General features: G+C 44.8%; 1 protein-coding gene across 1 annotated transcript in view; it reads right to left on the bottom strand.

Moving 5' to 3' along the window:
* Positions 1–361: 361 nt before the first annotated feature.
* The window catches only part of LOC111966114 (inactive dipeptidyl peptidase 10), a 28,065-nt gene continuing 7,144 nt past the window's right edge, over positions 362–21,282 (bottom strand). Inside the window, 20 exon segments of the mRNA XM_070444570.1 lie at positions 362–1,868; positions 2,014–2,086; positions 2,182–2,240; positions 2,334–2,433; positions 2,580–2,634; positions 2,737–2,931; positions 3,193–3,259; positions 4,044–4,142; positions 4,390–4,437; positions 4,580–4,698; positions 5,670–5,717; positions 8,197–8,288; positions 9,900–10,004; positions 10,129–10,170; positions 10,777–10,900; positions 11,806–11,903; positions 12,026–12,180; positions 12,809–12,929; positions 13,362–13,443; positions 14,073–14,125. Of these exon segments, the coding sequence (XP_070300671.1) occupies positions 1,645–1,868; positions 2,014–2,086; positions 2,182–2,240; positions 2,334–2,433; positions 2,580–2,634; positions 2,737–2,931; positions 3,193–3,259; positions 4,044–4,142; positions 4,390–4,437; positions 4,580–4,698; positions 5,670–5,717; positions 8,197–8,288; positions 9,900–10,004; positions 10,129–10,170; positions 10,777–10,900; positions 11,806–11,903; positions 12,026–12,180; positions 12,809–12,929; positions 13,362–13,443; positions 14,073–14,125 (1,959 nt within the window). The 3' untranslated portion in view covers positions 362–1,644.

Raw genomic sequence — 21,282 nt, forward strand, 5'->3', positions numbered from 1 at the left:
ACTGCCTTGTTCAGGGGCAGAATGACATTTTTACCTTGAATGCTCGGCTATGAAAAGCCAACTGACATTTACTCCTGAGGTGCTGACCTGTTGCACCCTCTACAACCACTGTGATTATTATTATTTGACCCTGCTGGTCATCTATGAACTTTTGAACATCTTGGCCATGTACTGTTATAATCTCCACCCGGCACAGCCAGAAGAGGACTGGCCACCCCTCAGAGCCTGGTTCCTCTCTAGGTTTCTTCCTAGGTTCTTGCCTTTCTAGGGAGTTTTTCCTAGCTACCGTGCTTATACATCTGCATTGCTTTCTGTTTTGGGTATTAGGCTGGGTTTCTGCATAGAACTTTGTGACATCGGCTGATGTAAAAAKGACTTTATTTGATTGATTGATTGACTTTCACTTTAGTAACTTTCTATTAAGGTATCTATACTTTTACTCAAGTATGAGAATTGGGTACTTTTTCCACCACTGGCCATATTGCACTTATCCAATTCTTGCCAAATCTATTGGGTCTGACTGTTGGGGTCTAGGTTAAAAACACCTGGTATCAACGAGACTGGTTCAAGAAATTATACTTGACACAACAGACAGTTATTCAGTCACTATTTCAATGCTGATACTTTGGCCGAGGCTCCACTTGTCCTCTCCAAAGCAGCCAGTGATGGAACACACACAACAATATTTCTGTAAAACAAGGAATTGATTCTTTATCGTAAAGGATTTAGTAAAACAAAAAAAAGGAAAAATGTAAAGTTGGCTATTCAATTGCAAACAGACTACAAGCAGTGCACCATAGATGTTCCACAACTTTGATTGGGGGTCCACATTGCTGGGGGAGATGTATACTTTTCAGTGAGGTGTTAAACTTTTGCAGTACACATGAACAAAGTATGCRTGACTATCAAAGGAAATTCATTCAAGAAAACAAACAAAAACATAACTACTGAAATATACTTCTAACAAATGTGCTTCATATTATATTTTGTTGGGTTTGTTCATTCTTATTATATCCATCCAAAGTTACCAAATACAACATGGAACTGTTGAAAATAATCATGCAAGAGGCATGGGAAAATACAGTCTATAACTTCTGCAAGTCTGGATACGTTTCTGAATTGGCATGGTGAATACACTTGTAAACATACCATGTATTTGGCACATTAAAAGGGACACTAAGTCCATACCATATATGTGTTACATAACAGCATAGCAGGCTGATTTTAGCTGTAATAAGTTAAGCAAAGTTAAGATATGCAGGATAACGAAACATAGAAGAATGCATTGTAAACCACTCTGCTTCATGCAGCCTTTACGACATGCATGTTCAGGCTATTTTGTAAACTTTAAGAAGAATCAACATTTGGCCTGGCCATGGTCACTTCTTGGATAATGGATCCACACAGTGTAAAGAATCAGGGATAACAATTCAAACAGTACAAACAATGTTGGGAAGAAATTGTATATTTCCAAAGTTGCTGTGAACTGATAACAGTAGGCTGTGATCTGATATTCTTGGTCCACACTCCCGTGCTCTTGTGTCTAGTCAGTGGCTGTGGGAAGAGACTAGTGTTTAGTAGTAGTCTGACTTTGAGTAGTCGTCACTTCTCAGTATGTTTCTCCAGTACCAGAGGTGGGAGTACTCAGTCGTCCTCCTCATCCTCATCTGGCTCCTCTATGGAGGCCAGGAGGGGGTTGTGTCTCAGGCAGGTCTGGAGGTAGTGCACCAAGGTCCGTTGGGAATGCTGGATGCTGCGCCGCTCCTTCAGGATGTGGCCCTCGTCTGGGTACAGCTGCAGGGAGTAGTTGGCCTCCACCTTCACCAAGCGGCTCAGGAGCTCTGCACTGTGCTGGAAGTGGACCCGTGCTGCGTAACCCAAAGCCAAAAAACACACACATAAGATAATAAACAAACACATACAAGTTATTATTAATAAGTTCAGCAGTTGAATTGCATATTGATTAAAAAAAAGTGGACAAATGTAGCTGTTAAAATCATAGCCAAATCTCACCGTCTGCAGTCCCATGCAGTAAGAGGAAATTCTCGTCTTTAAGCTTGTGAACATCTTCCAATACAGATGCCGTCTGAGGAGACAAAACAGAGACAGAGAGCCCTTACAATAACCTATTGCCTTATACTTCCTACCATGCATGTTTACACAAGGTATGAGGATCCTCACCAGGTAAGTGTGCTCCTCCTTTGCTGGGAGACCTAGATACCTCTCTGAGAAGGCAGCACCTATACATGAAAGCAAAATAGATTACTGTTATTGGTTTCCTTTTCAACATAGGCTCTTGTGTGTTTTTTCACTATTGTATAGTCTTCACTTACTGTAGAGTTTGAAATCTGTTATGGGAGCCACAGCGGCTGCACATTTAAACAGCTGATCAGTCGCAGCTAGCATCTTGAGGGATAAATAACCACCAAATGCCTGTAGGGAAAGACACAAGTGCCGTTAAACAGAGAGACTTTATAATATATGCTTTTGCAACATTATACTTTTGAAACTCATGTGATCACGTGGTCATGGCCAGAATATAGGTTAATTGTTGCTGCCATAGTTAACATAATAGTAACCTTGCCATACAGGGCAATCCGCCGATCATCAATGTAAGGCAATTGCATCAACCACCTGTGGAGAAAAAAACAAATAGGTCATACATTTATTTATGGATAATTTCTACAATATGTCAACAAAATGTCATGGCCAATAATAACACTGTATAAAACTAACTCTACGACTCCTAGTTGATCTTTGACTCTGAGGGAGCTGAGCTTGCGGGGATCCACACTGCTAATCTTCTGCCCCCGGCCGACCCCACTCCTTCCATCCACCCAGGCTAACGCCATGTCATGTKTGCTGGCGAGCACCTCAGGCCATCCCATAGTAAACTCCTCCGTCACCGACTGACTGCCTGGAACTCCGTCCCTGCATGACAACATGAGGAACAGGGTCAGCTGGTTTTGACTAAAATTTCAACTGGAGGGACTGAGCAAAGGGCAAAGGTTAAACAACTAAGCTGTGGTTTAGCCTGCTGGTAAACTATGGGGAAATCAATGTCTGTTAAAAGTTATGTAACAGGCCGTAAAACTGTAAAAGTGAATCCTTGATATAGGCTCACATTAAGAGGCTTCATACAATGGCATAATCATGTTATAACACCATTGATCAGCTGTGTTTATAACTTACACAATGATGAGTAGAGGGAGAAGGTGGGCCTCATAACCCTGGGGCAGAGACAGCTTCAGGTRTAGATCTAAAGGAAAACGAACAGAGGGCCCACACTCAGTCTCAGATAAGATATACAGAGATATACACTGAACCAGAGCTCATCAGTATTCTCCCCCTGAAACACCTGTGGGCGCCAAACTAAAGGACCAGTAAATGAGCTCCCCTGAGTCCTATGCATGTCACTTAAACAATGAGTTAACGGTAGCTCATTGAGAATGTGTAGGCCTACAGTTGACACCCACACACACACACAAAGCACACATACACGTGCGCACGCACACACCTTGTTCTCCTCCCAAAGGGAGAGTATGAATCATGCTCTCGCTACCATGGAGACCTAATCGCTAAATGAAACAATTACTTTCTTGATGGGTATGCTGCTGTATTTGGCTTGTTATTTACATGCCTGGCCAAGCGGAACCAGTCTGTTCTGTGACTTTTTAAACCTAAAGCAGTCTCTGTTCTGTGACTGTTTGAACCTAAAGCAGTCTCTGTTCTGTGACTGTTTGAACCTAAAGCAGTCTCTGTTCTGTGACTGTTTGAACCTAAAGNACTGTTTGAACCTAAAGCAGTCTCTGTTCTGTGACTGTTTGAACCTAAAGCAGCCTCTGTTCTGTGACTGTTTGAACCTAAAGCAGCCTCTGTTCGGTGACTGTTTGAACCTAAAGCAGTCTCTGKTTTGTGACTGTTTGAACCTAAAGCAGTCTCTGTTTTGTGACTGAAGAGAATGGAAAATTTTGTCAGTGAATGTTAATTATAATTTTAGACTGCTCTGTGTGTGTGGGCCCAGGGTGGTTTCACACACTTACCATGGTTGTCAGCTGCGAGGGTCTTGAAGACCGTCTCTGGGAGTCTCTTCCCTTCTAGGGTCTCAGAGAGAGGTGTGTTGTCCTCCAGAACTATGTATCCTAAAGGAGATCAAACAAAATACATTTACATTTACACAGTCTATTCACGGTCATGCAGCTATCTGCCTCCTTTCTGAATTCCAATAACTGTCTGAAACTGCTCAAAATTCTTCTCTACATTATATGTTCGTTTGCTCATGTTGCCCTCTACTGGCCATTGTTGAAAGTGTCTGATGGTAAAAAGTGGAGAAGGTTCGAGATTAAGATTCAGAGTGTTTAATAGATTAGTCAGACAAACCAGACTCACTGGAGGGGTCCTTCGTGTTGTGTACTGTCACCTTGGGGACTCCGGGGCCTAGGGAAACATGGGCCAAAGAGATAGAAAAATTATACATGTTTGATTATTGTTAAAATGCTGTTTTAATTCAAGCAGTAGGGTGTGTGCGTGTGGTGTGTGAGCGTGCCTGCGTTTGAGTGAGTGTGTACAGAGCTCCTACCTAGGCAATAAAGTGTGAAATATGTCTGATTGGGGCTGAACACTGCTTTGAAAAAGCTACAGTCATCTAGAAGGTTGCAGGTCAGACACTGGCGTTGGAAGATCCCTTCAAAGTCYGCACTGAAAGAGAGGAAGACAACAGAGTGACCAAACACACCTTAAAGAATAGTGTATGAGGAAGGTTTGGGTCTGAAACTATTTGGCTGTCCCAATCAATACATTAAGGTTGTAAATTACACCTTAATTAAACAAATAATACAATGATAGCTATGCTAAAATACATTACTGAGTTGACTCCTCAAACACAAATAGRACTGACTTCTCAACACAAATAGGACTCTTCAAGGGTGAAAAAAAGGCAACAATTTAAATAAAACCACTATCTCCGACCTCTCAGTAAGTATCTCTCTCCAAGGGAAGTACCAAAAAAGAATGCACAKAAAATCACCTTTAAACCAGACGCCAATCTCTCCCTCTACTCTATCATCTGGTGAGGCCAAAAGCAGACTAATAAAAAACACAATATAAAACATATAAGGTGAATGACTGGTGGGCTGAGCACATTAATCACAGGTCGTGGATCAGTTTTTATGTATGTATACTGTATGTATACTGTTGGGCAATATAGGGAATAAGGTGTCATTTGGGACGCTGTCGTTACGTCCCAGTGACTCATCCTCTAGCACAGCACCATCCCATCCACTGCGTTGGCTTGGTCCCCTCTGATTAACATGTTAGGTGGTCTGCCTGGAGCGCCCTTCGAGAGGAACGGCTTCAGCTGCTGCACAATTTAACACTTCAGCTCACGCCTCACTTCTCTGACCATCTACCTTCTCATGAAACCAGAAAATTGTTGAGCCACCATTCCTTTGACTTGAATTTGAAGTAGATMGTTTTGTTTCATTGGCTGATAAACTAATATTTTCATCTTAAAAATCGGGAAGTACATTCAGTAAAAAAAAGGTATGTTTCAGTAACTAAAATGTTTTGATTTGGGAGCTGAAAAATAAAATGTAACTTCATCAGTCAAAGTCAGCACGCCTACGAAGGATGAAATTCTGGATAAAGTMGTTTTGACAGTATGGCCTCACCTGTACAGGTGTCTGCTCTGTCTGGATTCTTCTGTGCTGAGGAAGTAGCTGCAAACAGAGAGGACATAGTGATGCAGTCAATAGAAGACATTCAATCAACTCCCACCTTCCCAGGACCGCTGAATGTGGAGATACACTACATGACCAAAAGTATGTGGACACCTGCTTGTCAAACATCTCATTCCAAAACCATGGTCATTAATATGGAGTTGGTCCCCCCTTTGCTGTAATAACAGCCTCCACTCTTCTGGGAAGGCTTTCCACCAGATGGTGGAACATTGCTGATGGGACTTGCTTCCATTCAGCTACAAGAGCATTAGTGAGGTCGGACACTGATGTTGGGCGATTAGGCCTGGCTCGCAGACGGCATCCCAATTCATCCCATTGGGGTTGAGGTCTCGTTGGGGTTGAGGTCAGGGCTCAGTCAAGTTATTCCACACCGATCTCAACAAACCATTTCTATATGGACCTTGCTTTGTGCTTCGGGGCATTGTCATGCTGAAACAGGAAAGGGCCTTCCCCAAACTGTTGCCACAAAGTTGGAAGCACAGAATCGTCTAGAATGCCATTGTATGCTGTAGCGTTGAGATGTATCTTCACTGGAACTAAGGGGCCTAGACAGAACCATGAAAAACATCCTCAGACAATTATTTCTCCTCCACCAAACTTTAACGTTGGCGCCATGCATTCGGGCAGGTAGCATTCTCCTGGCATCCGCCAAACCCAGATTCGTCTGTCGGACTGTCAGATGGTGAAGCGTGATTAATCACTCCAGAGAACGCGTTTCCACTGTTCCAGAGTCCAGTGGTGGCAAGCTTTACACCACTCCAGCCGATGCTTGGAATTCCGCATGGTGATCTTAGGTTTGTGTGCGGCTGCTCGGCCATGGAAACCCATTTCATGAAGCTCTCGACGAACAGTTATTGTGTTGATGTTGCTTCCAGAGGCAGTTTGAAACTTGGTAGTGAGTGTTGCAACCGAGGACAGACAATTTTTACACACTACGCGCTTCAGCACTTGGCAGTCCCGTTCTGTGAGCTTCTGTGGCTCACACAGCTTCACAATAACAGCCGATACAGTTGACCGGGGCAGCTCTAGCAGGGCAGAAATTTGTCAAACTGACTTGTTGGAAAGGTAGCATCCTATGATGGTGCCACGTTGAAAGTCACTGAGCTCTGCAGTAAGGCCATTCTACTGCTAATGTTTGTCTATGGAGATTGCATGGCTGTGTGCTAGAGTTTATACACCTGTCAACAACGGGTGGGGCTGAATGAACTGAATCCACTAATTTGAAAGGGTGTCCACATGCTTTTGTATAAATAGTATATGTTAGTTAGTCCATATGGACACTATGATATCTATGATTTATTTACACACTTCACTCAACACATTCATGGCATTAGTTGATTCTCAGACAATGTCGATAAGGCTGAATTACAGAACCTTTCCAGTGATTTGAGTTTGACTCCATTGTCTATACAGCAAAATTAGTATGAAAGCTGTGCTATATGAGTGTCTTGCTTGGAGGCAGACAGCCGTGCCAGCCACCACATGGGCAATTGGGACTGTCTGCATCCATCCGGTTCCCGTCATGCTCTGTGATGATGATGATGATGCTGCCACACACACACACACACACACCGCACATGCACAACTCAATTTGTCTAAGCATGAAGGACTTGTGACTCTGGCCTGCTCAGTCAATGACCATCTAATCATGTCTTGTTCAGTTTCAGCTGACTTGCCCTGAGCAAAGTCAGATATTTTTTAAGTGAATACTACATTGCCTCTTTAAGTTAAGGATCAAGGGCTAGCTATTTTAAAAGGCAATAATACCTTTATGTGTTTTTGTGTCCAAAACATCGTTCTACAACAGTAGCCTACTTGTAATTTCTGCTAATCATATCAATACACACAATTGCTCTCCACATAGCATCACACGCAGAGGCTTTCTATATAGCATCACACCCAGAGGCTCTCTATATAGCATCACACGCAGAGGGTTTCTATATAGCATCACACCCAGAGGCTCTCTATATGGCATCACACACAGAGGCTCTCTATATAGCACACACGCAGAGGCTTTTCTATATTAGCATCACACCCAGAGGCCTTCTATATAGCATCACAACGCAGAGGTTTTCTATATAGCATCACACACAGAGGCTCTTCTATGTAGCATCACACCAGAGGCTCTCCAATGCACACACAGAGGCTTCTCTATATAGCATCACCCACACAGAGGCTCTCTATATAGCATCACACCCGGAGGCTCTTCTATATAGCATCACACGCAGAGGCTTTCTATATAGCATCACACGCAGGGGCTCTCTATATAGCATCACACGCAGAGGCTTTCTATATAGCATCACACACAGAGGCTTTCTATATAGCATCACACCCAGAGGCTCTCTATATAGCGTCACACACAGACGCTCTCTATATAGCATCACACACAGAGACTCTCTATATAGCATCACATGCAGAGGCTCTCTATATAGCATCACATGCAGAGGCTCTCACATACATTTTCCTATTGTCCTCATCCAGGGCACACAGCACAGTGACATCCCAGTTCCCGGACGTCAGAAAGCGAGGAGGGACAGAGGGGATGGCAGGCTGTGTCACATAGAATGAGAGAGAAAAAGAGGGGGATGAATACAGAAACAGACAGACTGCCAGTGGAATGCAGAGTCATCTAGAGAAAGATGTAATAAGATGTGAAGGGCCTCCCGAGTGGTGCAGAGGTCTAAGGTACTGCATCGCAGTGCTAGCTGTGCCCCTAGAGATCCTGGTTCGAGTCCAGGCTCTGTCGCAGTCGGCCGCGACCGGGAGACCCATGGGGCGGCGCACAATTGGCTCAGCGTCACCCGGGTTAGGGAAGGGTTTGGCTGGCAGGGATGTCCTTGTCCCATCGCGTTCTAGCGACTCCTGTAGCGGGCCGGGTGCAATGCACGCTGACAGGGTCGCCAGGTGCACTGTGTTTCCTCCGACACATTGGTGTGGCTGGCTTCCGGGTTAATTAAGTGGGCATCGTGTCAAGAAGCAGTTCAGCCTGGCAGGTCGTGTTTCGGAGGATGCATGGCTCTCAACCTTCGCCTCTCCCGAGTCCGTACGGGAGTTGCAGCGATGAGACAAGACTGCAACTACCAGTTGGATACCATGAAAAAGGGGTAAAAGCAACAACAAAAAAAGATGTGAAGAGAGTAACCGACAGATAGGGAGATGCAGATAAGAACACTGTCAGCGAAACAGAGCTATTCAGAAACAGTCACAGATACCTAAAATAATCACTGCCAAGACTTCAGCTCTCTGATATTAAGATCTGTATAATAACATATTGTTTTATGCCACCCTGCCCTTGCCTGATGACTCAAACTGAATTCTTCCACTGCTCTATGTTCGCTAGACTACCATCGCTGAAGTCATTTGTGGTGACGTCAAAATGACGTCACCACAAACTAATCAGAGTACCAAATCTAATGACGAATTTTCAAAACRCCCACGTGTGTTCTAGCTCTGGCCCAACCCATCGGTTCCTGTGACCAATCAGAAAGGTTAGAATATCTTCCGAGTGACACAGCAGTCTAAGGCACTGCATCACAGTGCTAGTGGCGTCACTACAGATCCGGGTTTGATCCCAGGCTGTGTCGCATGCGGCCATGACTGAGAGACTCATGAGTCGGAGCACAATTGGCCCAGCGTTGTCCAGGTTAGGGGAGGGTTTGGCCGGCTGGCATGTCCTTGTCCCATCGCGCTCTAGCGACTCCTGTGGCGGGCCGGGCGGATGCATGCTGACACAGTCGCCAGTTGGACAGTGTTTTCTCCGTCACATTGGTGTGGCTGGCTTCCGGGTTAAGCAAGCGGTGTGTCTAGAAGTTGTGCGGCTTGGCAGGGTTGTGTTTCGGAGGACACGTGGCTCTCGACCTTCGCCTCTCCCGAGTTGCAGCGATGGGACTAGACTGTAACTACCAATTGGATATCACGAAATTGGGGAAATAATGGGGTAAAAAGTAAAAATAGAATATGTTTGTGTTCTAGAAATTGTTAGGGAGGTACTTAGATCCACACTCATTGTAGAGAAGAAACAAACGTCAGTGGGCGTGGCAGAGCAAGGAGTTTGGGTAGCCAGGCAAACCCTGACCCTATTGAAGACTTAACAAGCAGTCTGGCATTAAACCTTTGGAGGATGACACAGGGGTATAAAGGTTTGAGTGCCCTCACACTGACCTGGGCTGGCAGACTGGCAATGTGGCGGAACTCCCCCCGGGCACCCTGCTTGGCTGGCAACGTCAAATAAAACCAAGAGCCATCAGATGAAAACAATGGCACCTCCTGTTGGACAAATGAGACAGGCATGGTCAACAATACCAATCCAGGAAATATCACAGGCCAATAAGTCTGGATCAGTATTCCAGTTTCAATTAGTAGCAGCTTTTGTGAAATGAGAAATGCCTACCTGTCGTTGGTTTTGCATTAAGTCCATGACCATTGTGTGTTTCTGTGGATTTGATATGGAGATACGAAATAAAGAAAACGTTTCAGCATATTTAAACAGCCAAAGTTAATATTGTAATGAATCCATAAGGACTGGCTGGAGAGAGGTGGCAAACAAATGCTGCAGCGGATCATTGGAAATGTATCACAAGCAGTATAATTGACCTTATTTAAGCTGGAAGAATATGACATCTTAAAGGAAAAGGGTTGGTATTTGTTTCATTAGTCCATTGTTGATTTAGTCCCAAAATGTTCTCCTTGTCAGCAATCTAGTGTTCAAGATATGCAAGTTTCAAAATACAGAAAGCAATTTGCATCATATGATGCTGCGTTTTAGCATAATTCGGGAATGATTTCTGTWTTTTTTTTAAAGTGACATATGTTGAAAACTTGAGTGCTGACAAGCAAAACATTTTGGGACTATGTCAACAATTGACTAATTAAACAAATACCAAAAAATAGTTTTTGGGTGGAGTTTTCCTTTAAGGAAATCAATCCAAACACCCCAGTGGATAGCTTGTGGGATGGAAATGCTATAAAAGTAATGAATGGCAAAGAGAAGAGTCAGGACACCCATTGGATTACTGTGGAGTAACCTTTGACCTCTCACCTTTGAGCATGCCCCAGTGGTGGCCTCACACACACAGAGCTCTGATTGGTTCTGGGCCCGGTTCAACCAACGTACCGCCAACTGAGTGCTGCYGATCCATGTCACCATGGAGATGTAGCGGTCTCTAGGGAGACATTTAGGGAAACAGACAGAAAGAGAACGTCTCTTGGATGGCACAACACAGATGTAAAGGGGATTTTCTAGGTGAAACAAATAGGAGAGCAGTCGTTGGTAAAGGCAATCAAAAATGAATCTGGTTTAATACAAGTTGCAACAGGGAGACAACCTCCAGCATGGGAGCATAGAAACATAACGAGCCGTCTCTGAGCAGGCCCTTATATCCTAATCACATATGTTCTGTAAACACATAACAAAAGACATAACACAAGGTACTGAACCACACAGTCTCACACAATACAATAATAACCAGTGTATCCTCTGAACTGGCTCCTTTAAAGCCAATGTATGCTTGATCCAAAAATGTGGTCGGAGGCTCTGTGTGGAGGGTGTGACGCAATTGTGGAGCATCCGGGGGCATGCAGATGCCAAATCCAGCTCTGTACCGCATCGSTGTGGGCCTCCCAAATTTTGTAACAATGCGGAGGGCTCTATATAGCTTCGTGTAGCTCTGCATTAACATAATTGGTTGACGGTAGGTGGGGGCAGGAGGTCCTGTATAAACTCAAACTCCCTTCCTTGACAACTTCCTTCACAACAGCGCTGCTCTGCTACACGAAGCATGAATGCCCTGACTTTTGCAGAGGCAGTATCACCATAAATGCTGCAGAGCCTTTTAGACTGGGGCCAATATCATCAGCAGATAGGAGTCTATAAGATTCAAATCTAGAATTCAAGCCTAGTGACCATCAACCTTGCACAAACAGAATCATGTGTATTACAGAAAGGAAAAGTATAATAGATTGTTTTAATCACTTAACTGAATATTAACTTTATTCATCTTAAATTTCCCATTAGAACAGATAATAACATTAATGACGATGTCAGTTGGTTAAATTTTGGACGTAGTACCTGGCCCTGACAGAGTCTGGAGGGATCATCTCTAGAGTGTGAGCTGGACCATAGAGATTCACCACAAACAGACTGACAGTGGGGATGGTGGAGCCAGCCTGTACACACACACATATAGGATCAGAGTATTAGATTCGTTAGATAACATGACAGGCTGAGAGCTGAGAGAACATAATCAGAGCATTCATACATTTTATCATATGAGATCAGTGTTGTTTACCTTGGGGTAAGGAAAGAACACATTGGAGGGATAGACCCCACCCAAGAAGTGAGGTATCTCCATTAGCGGTGTGGCAGAGTTGTTGATGGTGAGGTATGCCAAGCGAGCTCCATCTTTCGACCACCAGTTGGCAGGGTAAGTCAAGAGCACTTCCTCTATAAACAATTTTACAGATGAACAAAGCAATGATGTGTCAAAACAATTTCAAATACACATTTGTTACTCATGGAAGTCCAATTGTTACACATTTGTCACGTTCTGACCTTAGTTCCTTTTTTATGTCTTTATTTTAGTTTGGTCAGGGCGTGAGTTGGGGTGGGCATTCTATGTTGTTTTTTCTATGTTTTGTTCTGTTGTTAGATTTCTATGTGTTTGGCCTAGTATGGTTCTCAATCAGAGGCAGGTGTCAGTCGTTGTCTCTGATTGGGAGCCATATTTAGGTAGCCTGTTTTTCATTGTGTGTGGTGGGTGATTATTTTCTGTTCTGTGTTTTGCTTCACCGTACAGGACTGTTCGTTTGTCGTTTTATTGTTTTTGTTCAGTATTCTTATTAAAGCAATATAGACACTTACCACGCTGCGCATTGGTCCTCCTCTTCTTCCACCCACGACGAGCGTTACAACATTGCAAATAGTGCAAAACATTTCTCAAAGCCATATACTATCTGCAATGTCATTCATCTCAGGGAACAGTTTTCAATATGGAACATTTTGCAAACAGTTTTTAACCAACCAATCAATGGCTATGTCATCGTGATAGAGGAAGGGTTAGAGTATCTCTTACCCTCGTAAATCCAGTCACTCAGCCCGTTGACCACCAGCCCCTCTCTGCCTGTAGCTGTGAGGCGGAGAGGTTTACTGGTCACTTCTGTCTGGTAGTAGATATCGCCTTCAAACACAAAGGCCTGGCAGCAACAGAAACAGTACTAATCCATTATCAAAGCAAGGCACAGAGTGCTCAGTGTTGGCTGGCCCAATCAAATGTCTGATTGGCTCCAAGTGGGAATGCATCAGCCAGCCAAGTCACAAGCCAATACATCTCAACTTGCCACTGAAAGAGTTGCATTGTCAGTTGAACACAAACATTGCACTGAAAAACACTTTACATTCAAAACACATAATCCAATATTAATCTAAAACAAACACTGTGAAATAAACACTGTGAAATAAATCACAGAAAAAATCATAACTCAAATATTACCACCGCTGAATAAAGGCGTTATAGATTTGTTGTGGTCTCAAATGCATTTCTAGCCCACCAGATATTGAGGTGGAATGCAGGATGAGTGAGTAAAGGTGTGTGTGTCTCTATGAGTGAATGAGAGCAGCTGCCTTACCAGCTGGTTCCCCTGCAGTCCCCAGGCTGCATACTGTATCAATGCCTTCTCCCCCGCTGGAGGGTTAAGCTCCAACAGAACCCTGGGACACACACAGACACACACACAGACACAGTCCCTCCATTAGGATTCGACTGGCCTCTAAAGCCACTTGTGGATAAAAAAAATGTAGAGAAAAGATCCGTCCATGCTTGTTTGTAAGCACTTGAGAGATGTCGTAAAAAAGACACGATGCAAATGCTAAAACCAAACAGACTGAGGTCGGTCATGCAATTTAATAAGACCTCTTTCAATGCATTGAAACAACACTCTTATCCTCCTAAAAACAGGCAGACATATTGTGGCAACACATTCCCAGGCATTTCATATTTTGTTGGAGAGCAGGTCATTCTGAATCCCTTTAATTGGCAATAGTGCTCCTCATACTGTAGACCCAAGGCCAAAGCTTCCATCGACAGACACACCTTCCTCACTGGTGGGCCAGCAGATAGGAATCTCTGATAGTAAACCTAGAGTTGATGTTGACCAGCCAGAGAGGACAATTACTGTATAAGAGTAATGGATGTCTGACATAACAGATGAAGTTTATTCAGATGAAAGAAATACACATTTGGTGGTGCTTGGCCAGTCGAGGCCAGGGCCCACTTGCGTCAGCAATGCACATGCCCAGTGCAGCCCATGCATTAGCCTTCATGGTTCTACTGTACCTACCCTTTAGCCACATTGTAGATAGCATAAGAGGCTGTGAAGGACTGAGAGAAAATCTGGAAGAAGTAAAGGAGATGATGGGCACATTGGTCCCAGAGTTACACAAACACTCAATCTCAAACACGCACGCACGCACGCACGCGCACACACACACACACACACACACACACCACACACACACACACACACACAACACAGCCCTGAAAAAACAGAATTAAAATGTATAGTTAGACCATAAGACAATCTAAATATGCAAATGAACAACAATTGGAAGTCAGTGGCCAGTCCATGAAACCAGGTCAGCAATTCCATCATCACATTGCATCATCACAAACTTCAGTTCTGATTATCCAATCGAACAGCACAGACATTGATAACCCAGTCTATCCAACAGAGAACAGGAGACATTACAGGCATGATGTCATGTGAGGATGAGAGAGAAAAGGGGGACAGAGAAAGACCTCCTCACTAAGTAACATCATTACAGCCAATATCCCTCCAATTGAGAAAGATTGAGAGTGGCAACTCAGCTTGACCAGTGGTCAGCTAGGCATGTCGAAAGTGGACCCTAATCAATGAGGTGTCCTGAAAGTATTTTTTTGAAACTGCACTATCGGTTAGGGGCTCGTAAGTAAACACTTCACTGTAAGGTCTACACCTCCTGTATTCGACGCATGTGACTAATAACATTGGATTTGAAGTGTAAACTAACTCTGTGTGTGTGTGTGTGTGTGTGTGTGGGTGTGTGTGTGTGTGGTGTGTGTGTGTGTGTGTGTGTGTGTGTGTGGGTGTGTGTGTGTGTGTGTGTTGTGTGTGACATTCTATAGAGGACATTAGATAATTTTGACTTAATCTGTCTAGTACTGTCTTTTTGCTAGCTAGGGCCATCTACTTTAAGTGCTGCCTGTTTTCCAGTAGACTACTTGGTGTGTGACCAGCTGACTGCTCATAACTTGCTGATGATTGTTGACAAATCAACCGGGATGAAGGGGCAGTGGCTGTATTGAAAGGGTAGTAGTTTAACCTATTTTCGAGTGTATATAACCAGCTTCTCAGGCTCTATCTCAGTGTGCTTCATTCTATAACTAGAGGACTCCTGATATCTCCAGGAGTGATAAGTATCATTTTTGTCTATCTGTTGTGGTGTAGTACTGTCTTTTTGCCAGCTAGGGCCGTCTACTTTAAGTGCCGCCTGTTTTCCCAGTAGACTACTTGGTGTGTGAACTGCTGATTGCTCATAACTTGCAGATAGTTGTGTTTTCTGACTATGTTTTCTCTCATAGTCCTAGAGCATCTGTTCGTCGCACCGGTGGCACAGGGCTACTCATTTCTCCTAAGTGGAGATTCTCTTTTATCCCTCTCTCACCAGTCCATTTCCTCATTTCAATTCCATGCTTTCACTGTCACTTGTCCACTCAAGCTTAACACTGTTGTCATCTATCGCCCACCAGGTGCCCTTAGAGAGCTCCTCAATGAGCTGGACACCTTGATAAGCTCATTTCCTGATGATGGCTCACCACTCTTCCTTCTTGGAGACTTCAACCTCCCTAGCCACTCAGGCTCTACCCAGATGGTCATGCACCTTCACAATCTTCGCTCTCTCTCTCCCACTACTCTCTTCTCTTCTATCCCATCAGCTCTCCCTTCTGCTAAATCCTTCTCCCTTCTCCCTCCTGATTCTGCCTCTTCGACCCTACTCTCCTCCCTTTCCGCATACTATGACTCGCACTGTCCATTTTCCTCCTGTCTGGGTCATCCCTACCCTCCTTCTCCGTAGCTGAGTGACTCATTGCAAGCTTACAGAACAGGGCTGTGGGCAGCTGAGCGAAAAGGGAGGAAAACTAAACTTCTGGAAGACCTATTATCCTTTCACTCCCACCTCTCTACGTTCTCTTCCTCTGTATCCGCTGCTAAAGCCGCTTTCTATCACTCTAAATTTCAAGCTTCTGCTCTAACCCTAGGAAGCTCATTTCCACCTTCTCATCCCTCCTTAATCCTCCACCCCCAACTCCTCCCTTTCTGCGGACAACTTTGTCAACAACTTTGAAAAGAAGGTTGAAGACATCCGCTCCTCATTCACTCAGTCTATTGGGTCCACTGGTCACACTCACACAGAACTCCCCTACGCCTTGACCTCTTTTTCCCTTCTCTCCAGATGAAATCCTGCAACTACTGCGGTCCGGCCGCCCGACAACCTCCTCCATTTTCCCTCATCAACTCATCCCTGAACACTGGCTCTATCCCCTCTGACTTCAAAATGGCCCAAGTCTCTCCCCTCCTCAAGAAATCAATACTCGGGGGCCTCCCGAGTGGCGCAGTGGTCTAAAGCACTGCATCGCAGTGCTTGAGGCGTCACTACAGACCTGGGTTCGATCCCAAACTGTGTGACAACCGGCCGTGACCGGGAGTCCCATAGGGCAATGCACAATTGGCCCAGCGTTGTCCGGGTTTGGGAGTGTTTGGCCGGGGGGGCTTTACTTGGCTCATCGCTCTCTAGCGACTCCTTGTGAGCGGTGTTTCCTCCGTCACATTGGTGCAGCTGGCTTCCGGGTTAAGCAGGCGGCTGTTAAGAAGCACTGTTTGGTGGGTCATGTTTCGGAGGACGCATGACTTGACCTTCGCCTCTCCCAAGCCTGTTGGGGAGTTGTAGCGATGAGATTGGATCGCAATTGGATATCACGAAATCAGGGAGAAAAAGGGGGTAAAATACACTACCGTTCAAAAGTTTGGTGGTCTTATTTTGTTTGGTCAGGGCGTGAGTTGGGTGGGCATTCTATGTTGTTTTTCTATGTTTTGTCTGTTGTTAGATTTCTTGTGTTTGGCCTAGTATGGTTCTCAATCAGAGCAGGTGTCAGTCGTTGTCTCTGATTGGGAGCCATATTTAGGTAGCCTGTTTTTCATTGTGTGTGGTGGGTGATTATTTTCTGTTCTGTGTTTTGCTTCACCGTACAGGACTGTTCGTTTGTCGTTTTATTGTTTTTGTTCAGTATTCTTATTAAGCAATATAGACACTTACCACGCTGCGATTGGTCCTCCTCTTCTTCCACCCAGACGAGCGTTACAACATTGCAAATAGTGCAAAACATTTCTCAAAAGCCATATACTATCTGCAATGTCATTCATCTCAGGGAACAGTTTTCAATATGGAACATTTTGCAAACAGTTTTTAACCAACCAATCAATGGCTATGTCATCGTGATAGAGGAAGGGTTAGAGTATCTCTTACCCTCGTAAATCCAGTCACTCAGCCCGTTGACCACCAGCCCTCTCTGCCTGTAGCTGTGAGGCGGAGAGGTTTACTGGTCACTTCTGTCTGGTAGTAGATATCGCCTTCAAACACAAAGGCCTGGCAGCAACAGAAACAGTACTAATCCATTATCAAAGCAAGGCACAGAGTGCTCAGTGTTGGCTGGCCCAATCAAATGTCTGATTGGCTCCAAGTGGGAATGCATCAGCCAGCCAGTCACAAAGCCAATACATCTCAACTTGCCACTGAAAGAGTTGCATTGTCAGTTGAACACAAACATTGCACTGAAAAACACTTTACATTCAAAACACATAATCCAATATTAATCTAAAACAAACACTGTGAAATAAACACTGTGAAATAAATCACAGAAAAAATCATAACTCAAATATTACCACCGCTGAATAAAGGCGTTATAGATTTGTTGTGGTCTCAAATGCATTTCTAGCCCACCAGATATTGAGGTGGAATGCGGATGAGTGAGTAAAGGTGTGTGTTGTCTCTATGAGTGAATGAGAGCGCTGCCTTACCAGCTGGTTCCCCTGCAGTCCCCAGGCTGCATACTGTATCAATGCCTTCCCCCGCTGGAGGGTTAAGCTCCAACAGAACCCTGGGACACACACAGCCACACACAAAGACACAGTCCCTCCATTAGGATTCGACTGGCCTCTAAAGCCACTTGTGGATAAAAAAATGTAGAGAAAAGAATCCGTCCATGCTTGTTTTGTAAGCACTTGAGAGATGTCGTAAAAAAGACACGATGCAAATGCTAAAACCAAACAACTGAGGTCGGTCATGCAATGGAATAAGACCTCTTCAATGCATTGAAACAACACTCTTATCCTCCTAAAAACAGGCAGACATATTGTGGCAACACATTCCCAGGCATTTCATATTTTGTTGGAGAGCAGGTCATTCTGAATCCCTTTAATTGGCAATAGTGCTCCTCATACTGTAGACCAAAGGCCAAAGCTTCCATCGACAGACACACCTTCCTCACTGGTGGGCAGCAGATAGGAATCTCTGATAGTAAACCTAGAGTGTGTTGACCAGCCAGAGAGGACAATTACTGTATAAGAGTAATGGATGTCTGACATAACAGATGAAGTTTATTCAGATGAAAGAAATACACATTGGTGGTGCTTGGCCAGTCGAGGCCAGGGCCCACTTGCGTCAGCAATGCACATGCCCAGTGCAGCCCATGCATTAGCCTTCATGGTTCTACTGTACCTACCCTTTCGCACATTGTAGATAGCATAAGAGGCTGTGAAGGACTGAGAGAAAATCTGGAAGAAGTAAAGGAGATGATGGGCACATTGTCCCAGAGTTACACAAACACTCAATCTCAAACACGGCACGCACGCACGCACGCGCACACACACACAACACACACACACACACACACACCACACACACACACACAAACACAGCCCTGAAAAAACAGAATAAAATGTATAGTTAGACCATAAGACAATCTAAATATGCAAATGAACAACAATTGGAAGTCAGTGGCCAGTCCATGAAACCAGGTCAGCAATTCCATCAATCACATTGCATCATCACAAACTTCAGTTCTGATTAATCCAATCGAACAGCACAGACATTGATAACCCAGTCTATCCTAACAGAGAACAGGAGACATTACAGGCATGATGTCATGTGAGGATGAGAGAGAAAAGGGGGACAGAGAAAGACCTCCTCCTAAGTAACATCATTACAGCCAATATCCCTCCAATTGAGAAAGATTGAGAGTGGCAACTCAGCTTGACCAGTGGTCAGCTAGGCATGTCGAAAAGTGGACCCTAACAATGAGTGTGTCCCTGAAAGTATTTTTTTGAAACTGCACTATCGGTTAGGGGCTCGTAAGTAAACACTTCACTGTAAGGTCTACACCTCCTGTATTCGACGCATGTGACTAATAACATTGGATTTGAAGTGTAAACTAACTCTGTGTGTGTGTGTGTGTGTGTGTGTGTGGTGGTGTGGTGTGTGGTGTGTGTGTGTGTGTGTGTGTGTGTGTGTGTGTGTGTGTGTGTGTGGTGTGTGTGTGGTGTGACATTCTATAGAGGACATTAGATAATTTTTGACTTAATCTGTCTAGTACTGTCTTTTTGCTAGCTAGGGCCATCTACTTTAAGTGCTGCCTGTTTTCCCAGTAGACTACTTGGTGTGTGACCAGCTGACTGCTCATAACTTGCTGATGATTGTTGACAAATCAACCGGGATGAAGGGGCAGTGGCTGTATTGAAAAGGGTAGTAGTTTCACCTATTTTCTGAGTGTATATAACCAGCTTCTCAGGCTCTTCTCAGTGTGCTTCATTCTATAACTAGAGGACTCCTGATATCTCCAGGAGTGATAAGTATCATTTTTGTCTATCTGTTGTGGTGTAGTACTGTCTTTTTGCCAGCTAGGGCGTCTACTTTAAGTGCCGCCTGTTTTCCCAGTAGACTACTTGGTGTGTGAACTGCTGATTGCTCATAACTTGCAGATAGTTGTGTTTCTGACTATGTTTTCTCTCATAGTCCTAGAGCATCTGTCATCGCACCGGTGGCACAGGGCTACTCATTTCTCCTAAGTGGAGATTCTCTTTTATCCCTCTCTCACCAGTCCATTTCCTCATTTCAATTCCATGCTTTCACTGTCACTTGTCCACTCAAGCTTAACACTGTTGTCATCTATCGCCCACCAGGTGCCCTTAGAGAGCTCCCAATGAGCTGGACACCTTGATAAGCTCATTCCTGATGATGGCTCACCACTCTTCCTTCTTGGAGACTTCAACCTCCCTAGCCACTCAGGCTCTACCCAGATGGTCATGCACCTTCACAATCTTCGCTCTCTCTCTCCCACTACTCTCTTCTCTTCTATCCCATCAGCTCTCCCTTCTGCTAAATCCTTCTCCCTTCTCCCTCCTGATTCTGCCTCTTCGACCCTACTCTCCTCCCTTTCCGCATACTATGACTCGCACTGTCCATTTTCCTCCTGTCTGGGTCATCCCTACCCTCCTTCTCCGTAGCTGAGTGACTCATTGCAAGCTTACAGAACAGGGCTGTGGGCAGCTGAGCGAAAAGGGAGGAAAACTAAACTTCTGGAAGACCTATTATCCTTTCACTCCCACCTCTCTACGTTCTCTTCCTCTGTATCCGCTGCTAAAGCCGCTTTCTATCACTCTAAATTTCAAGCTTCTGCTCTAACCCTAGGAAGCTCTTTTCCACCTTCTCATCCCTCCTTAACTCTCTCACCCCCCCTCCTCCCTTTCTGCGGACAACTTTGTCAACAACTTTGAAAAGAAGGTTGAAGACATCCGCTCCTCATTCACTCAGTCTATTGGGTCCACTGGTCACACTCACACAGAACTCCCTACGCCTTGACCTCTTTTTCCCTTCTCTCCAGATGAAATCCTGCAACTACTGCGGTCCGGCCGCCCGACAACCTCCTCCATTTTCCCTCATCAACTCATCCCTGAACACTGGCTCTTCCCTCTGACTTCAAAATGGCCCAAGTCTCTCCCCTCCTCAAGAAATCAATACTCGGGGGCCTCCCGAGTGGCGCAGTGTTCTAAGCACTGCATCGCAGTGCTTGAGGCGTCACTACAGACCTGGGTTCGATCCCAAATGTGTGACACCGGCCGTGACCGGGAGTCCCATAGGGCAATGCACAATTGGCCCAGCGTTGTCCGGGTTTGGGAGTGTTTGGCCGGGGGGGCTTTACTTGGCTCATCGCTCTCTAGCGACTCCTTGTGAGCGGTGTTTCCTCCGTCACATTGGTGCAGCTGGCTTCCGGGTTAAGCAGGCGGCTGTTAAGAAGCACTGTTTGGTGGGTCATGTTTCGGAGGACGCATGACTTGACCTTCGCCTCTCCCAAGCCTGTGGGGAGTTGTAGCGATGAGATTGGATCGCAATTGGATATCACGAAATCAGGGAGAAAAAGGGGGTTAAAATACACTACCGTTCAAAGTTTGGCCAGTC

The sequence above is a fragment of the Salvelinus sp. IW2-2015 genome, linkage group LG7 (genome assembly GCF_002910315.2).
Source record: "Salvelinus sp. IW2-2015 linkage group LG7, ASM291031v2, whole genome shotgun sequence".
Taxonomy (NCBI): Eukaryota; Metazoa; Chordata; class Actinopteri; order Salmoniformes; family Salmonidae; genus Salvelinus; species Salvelinus sp. IW2-2015.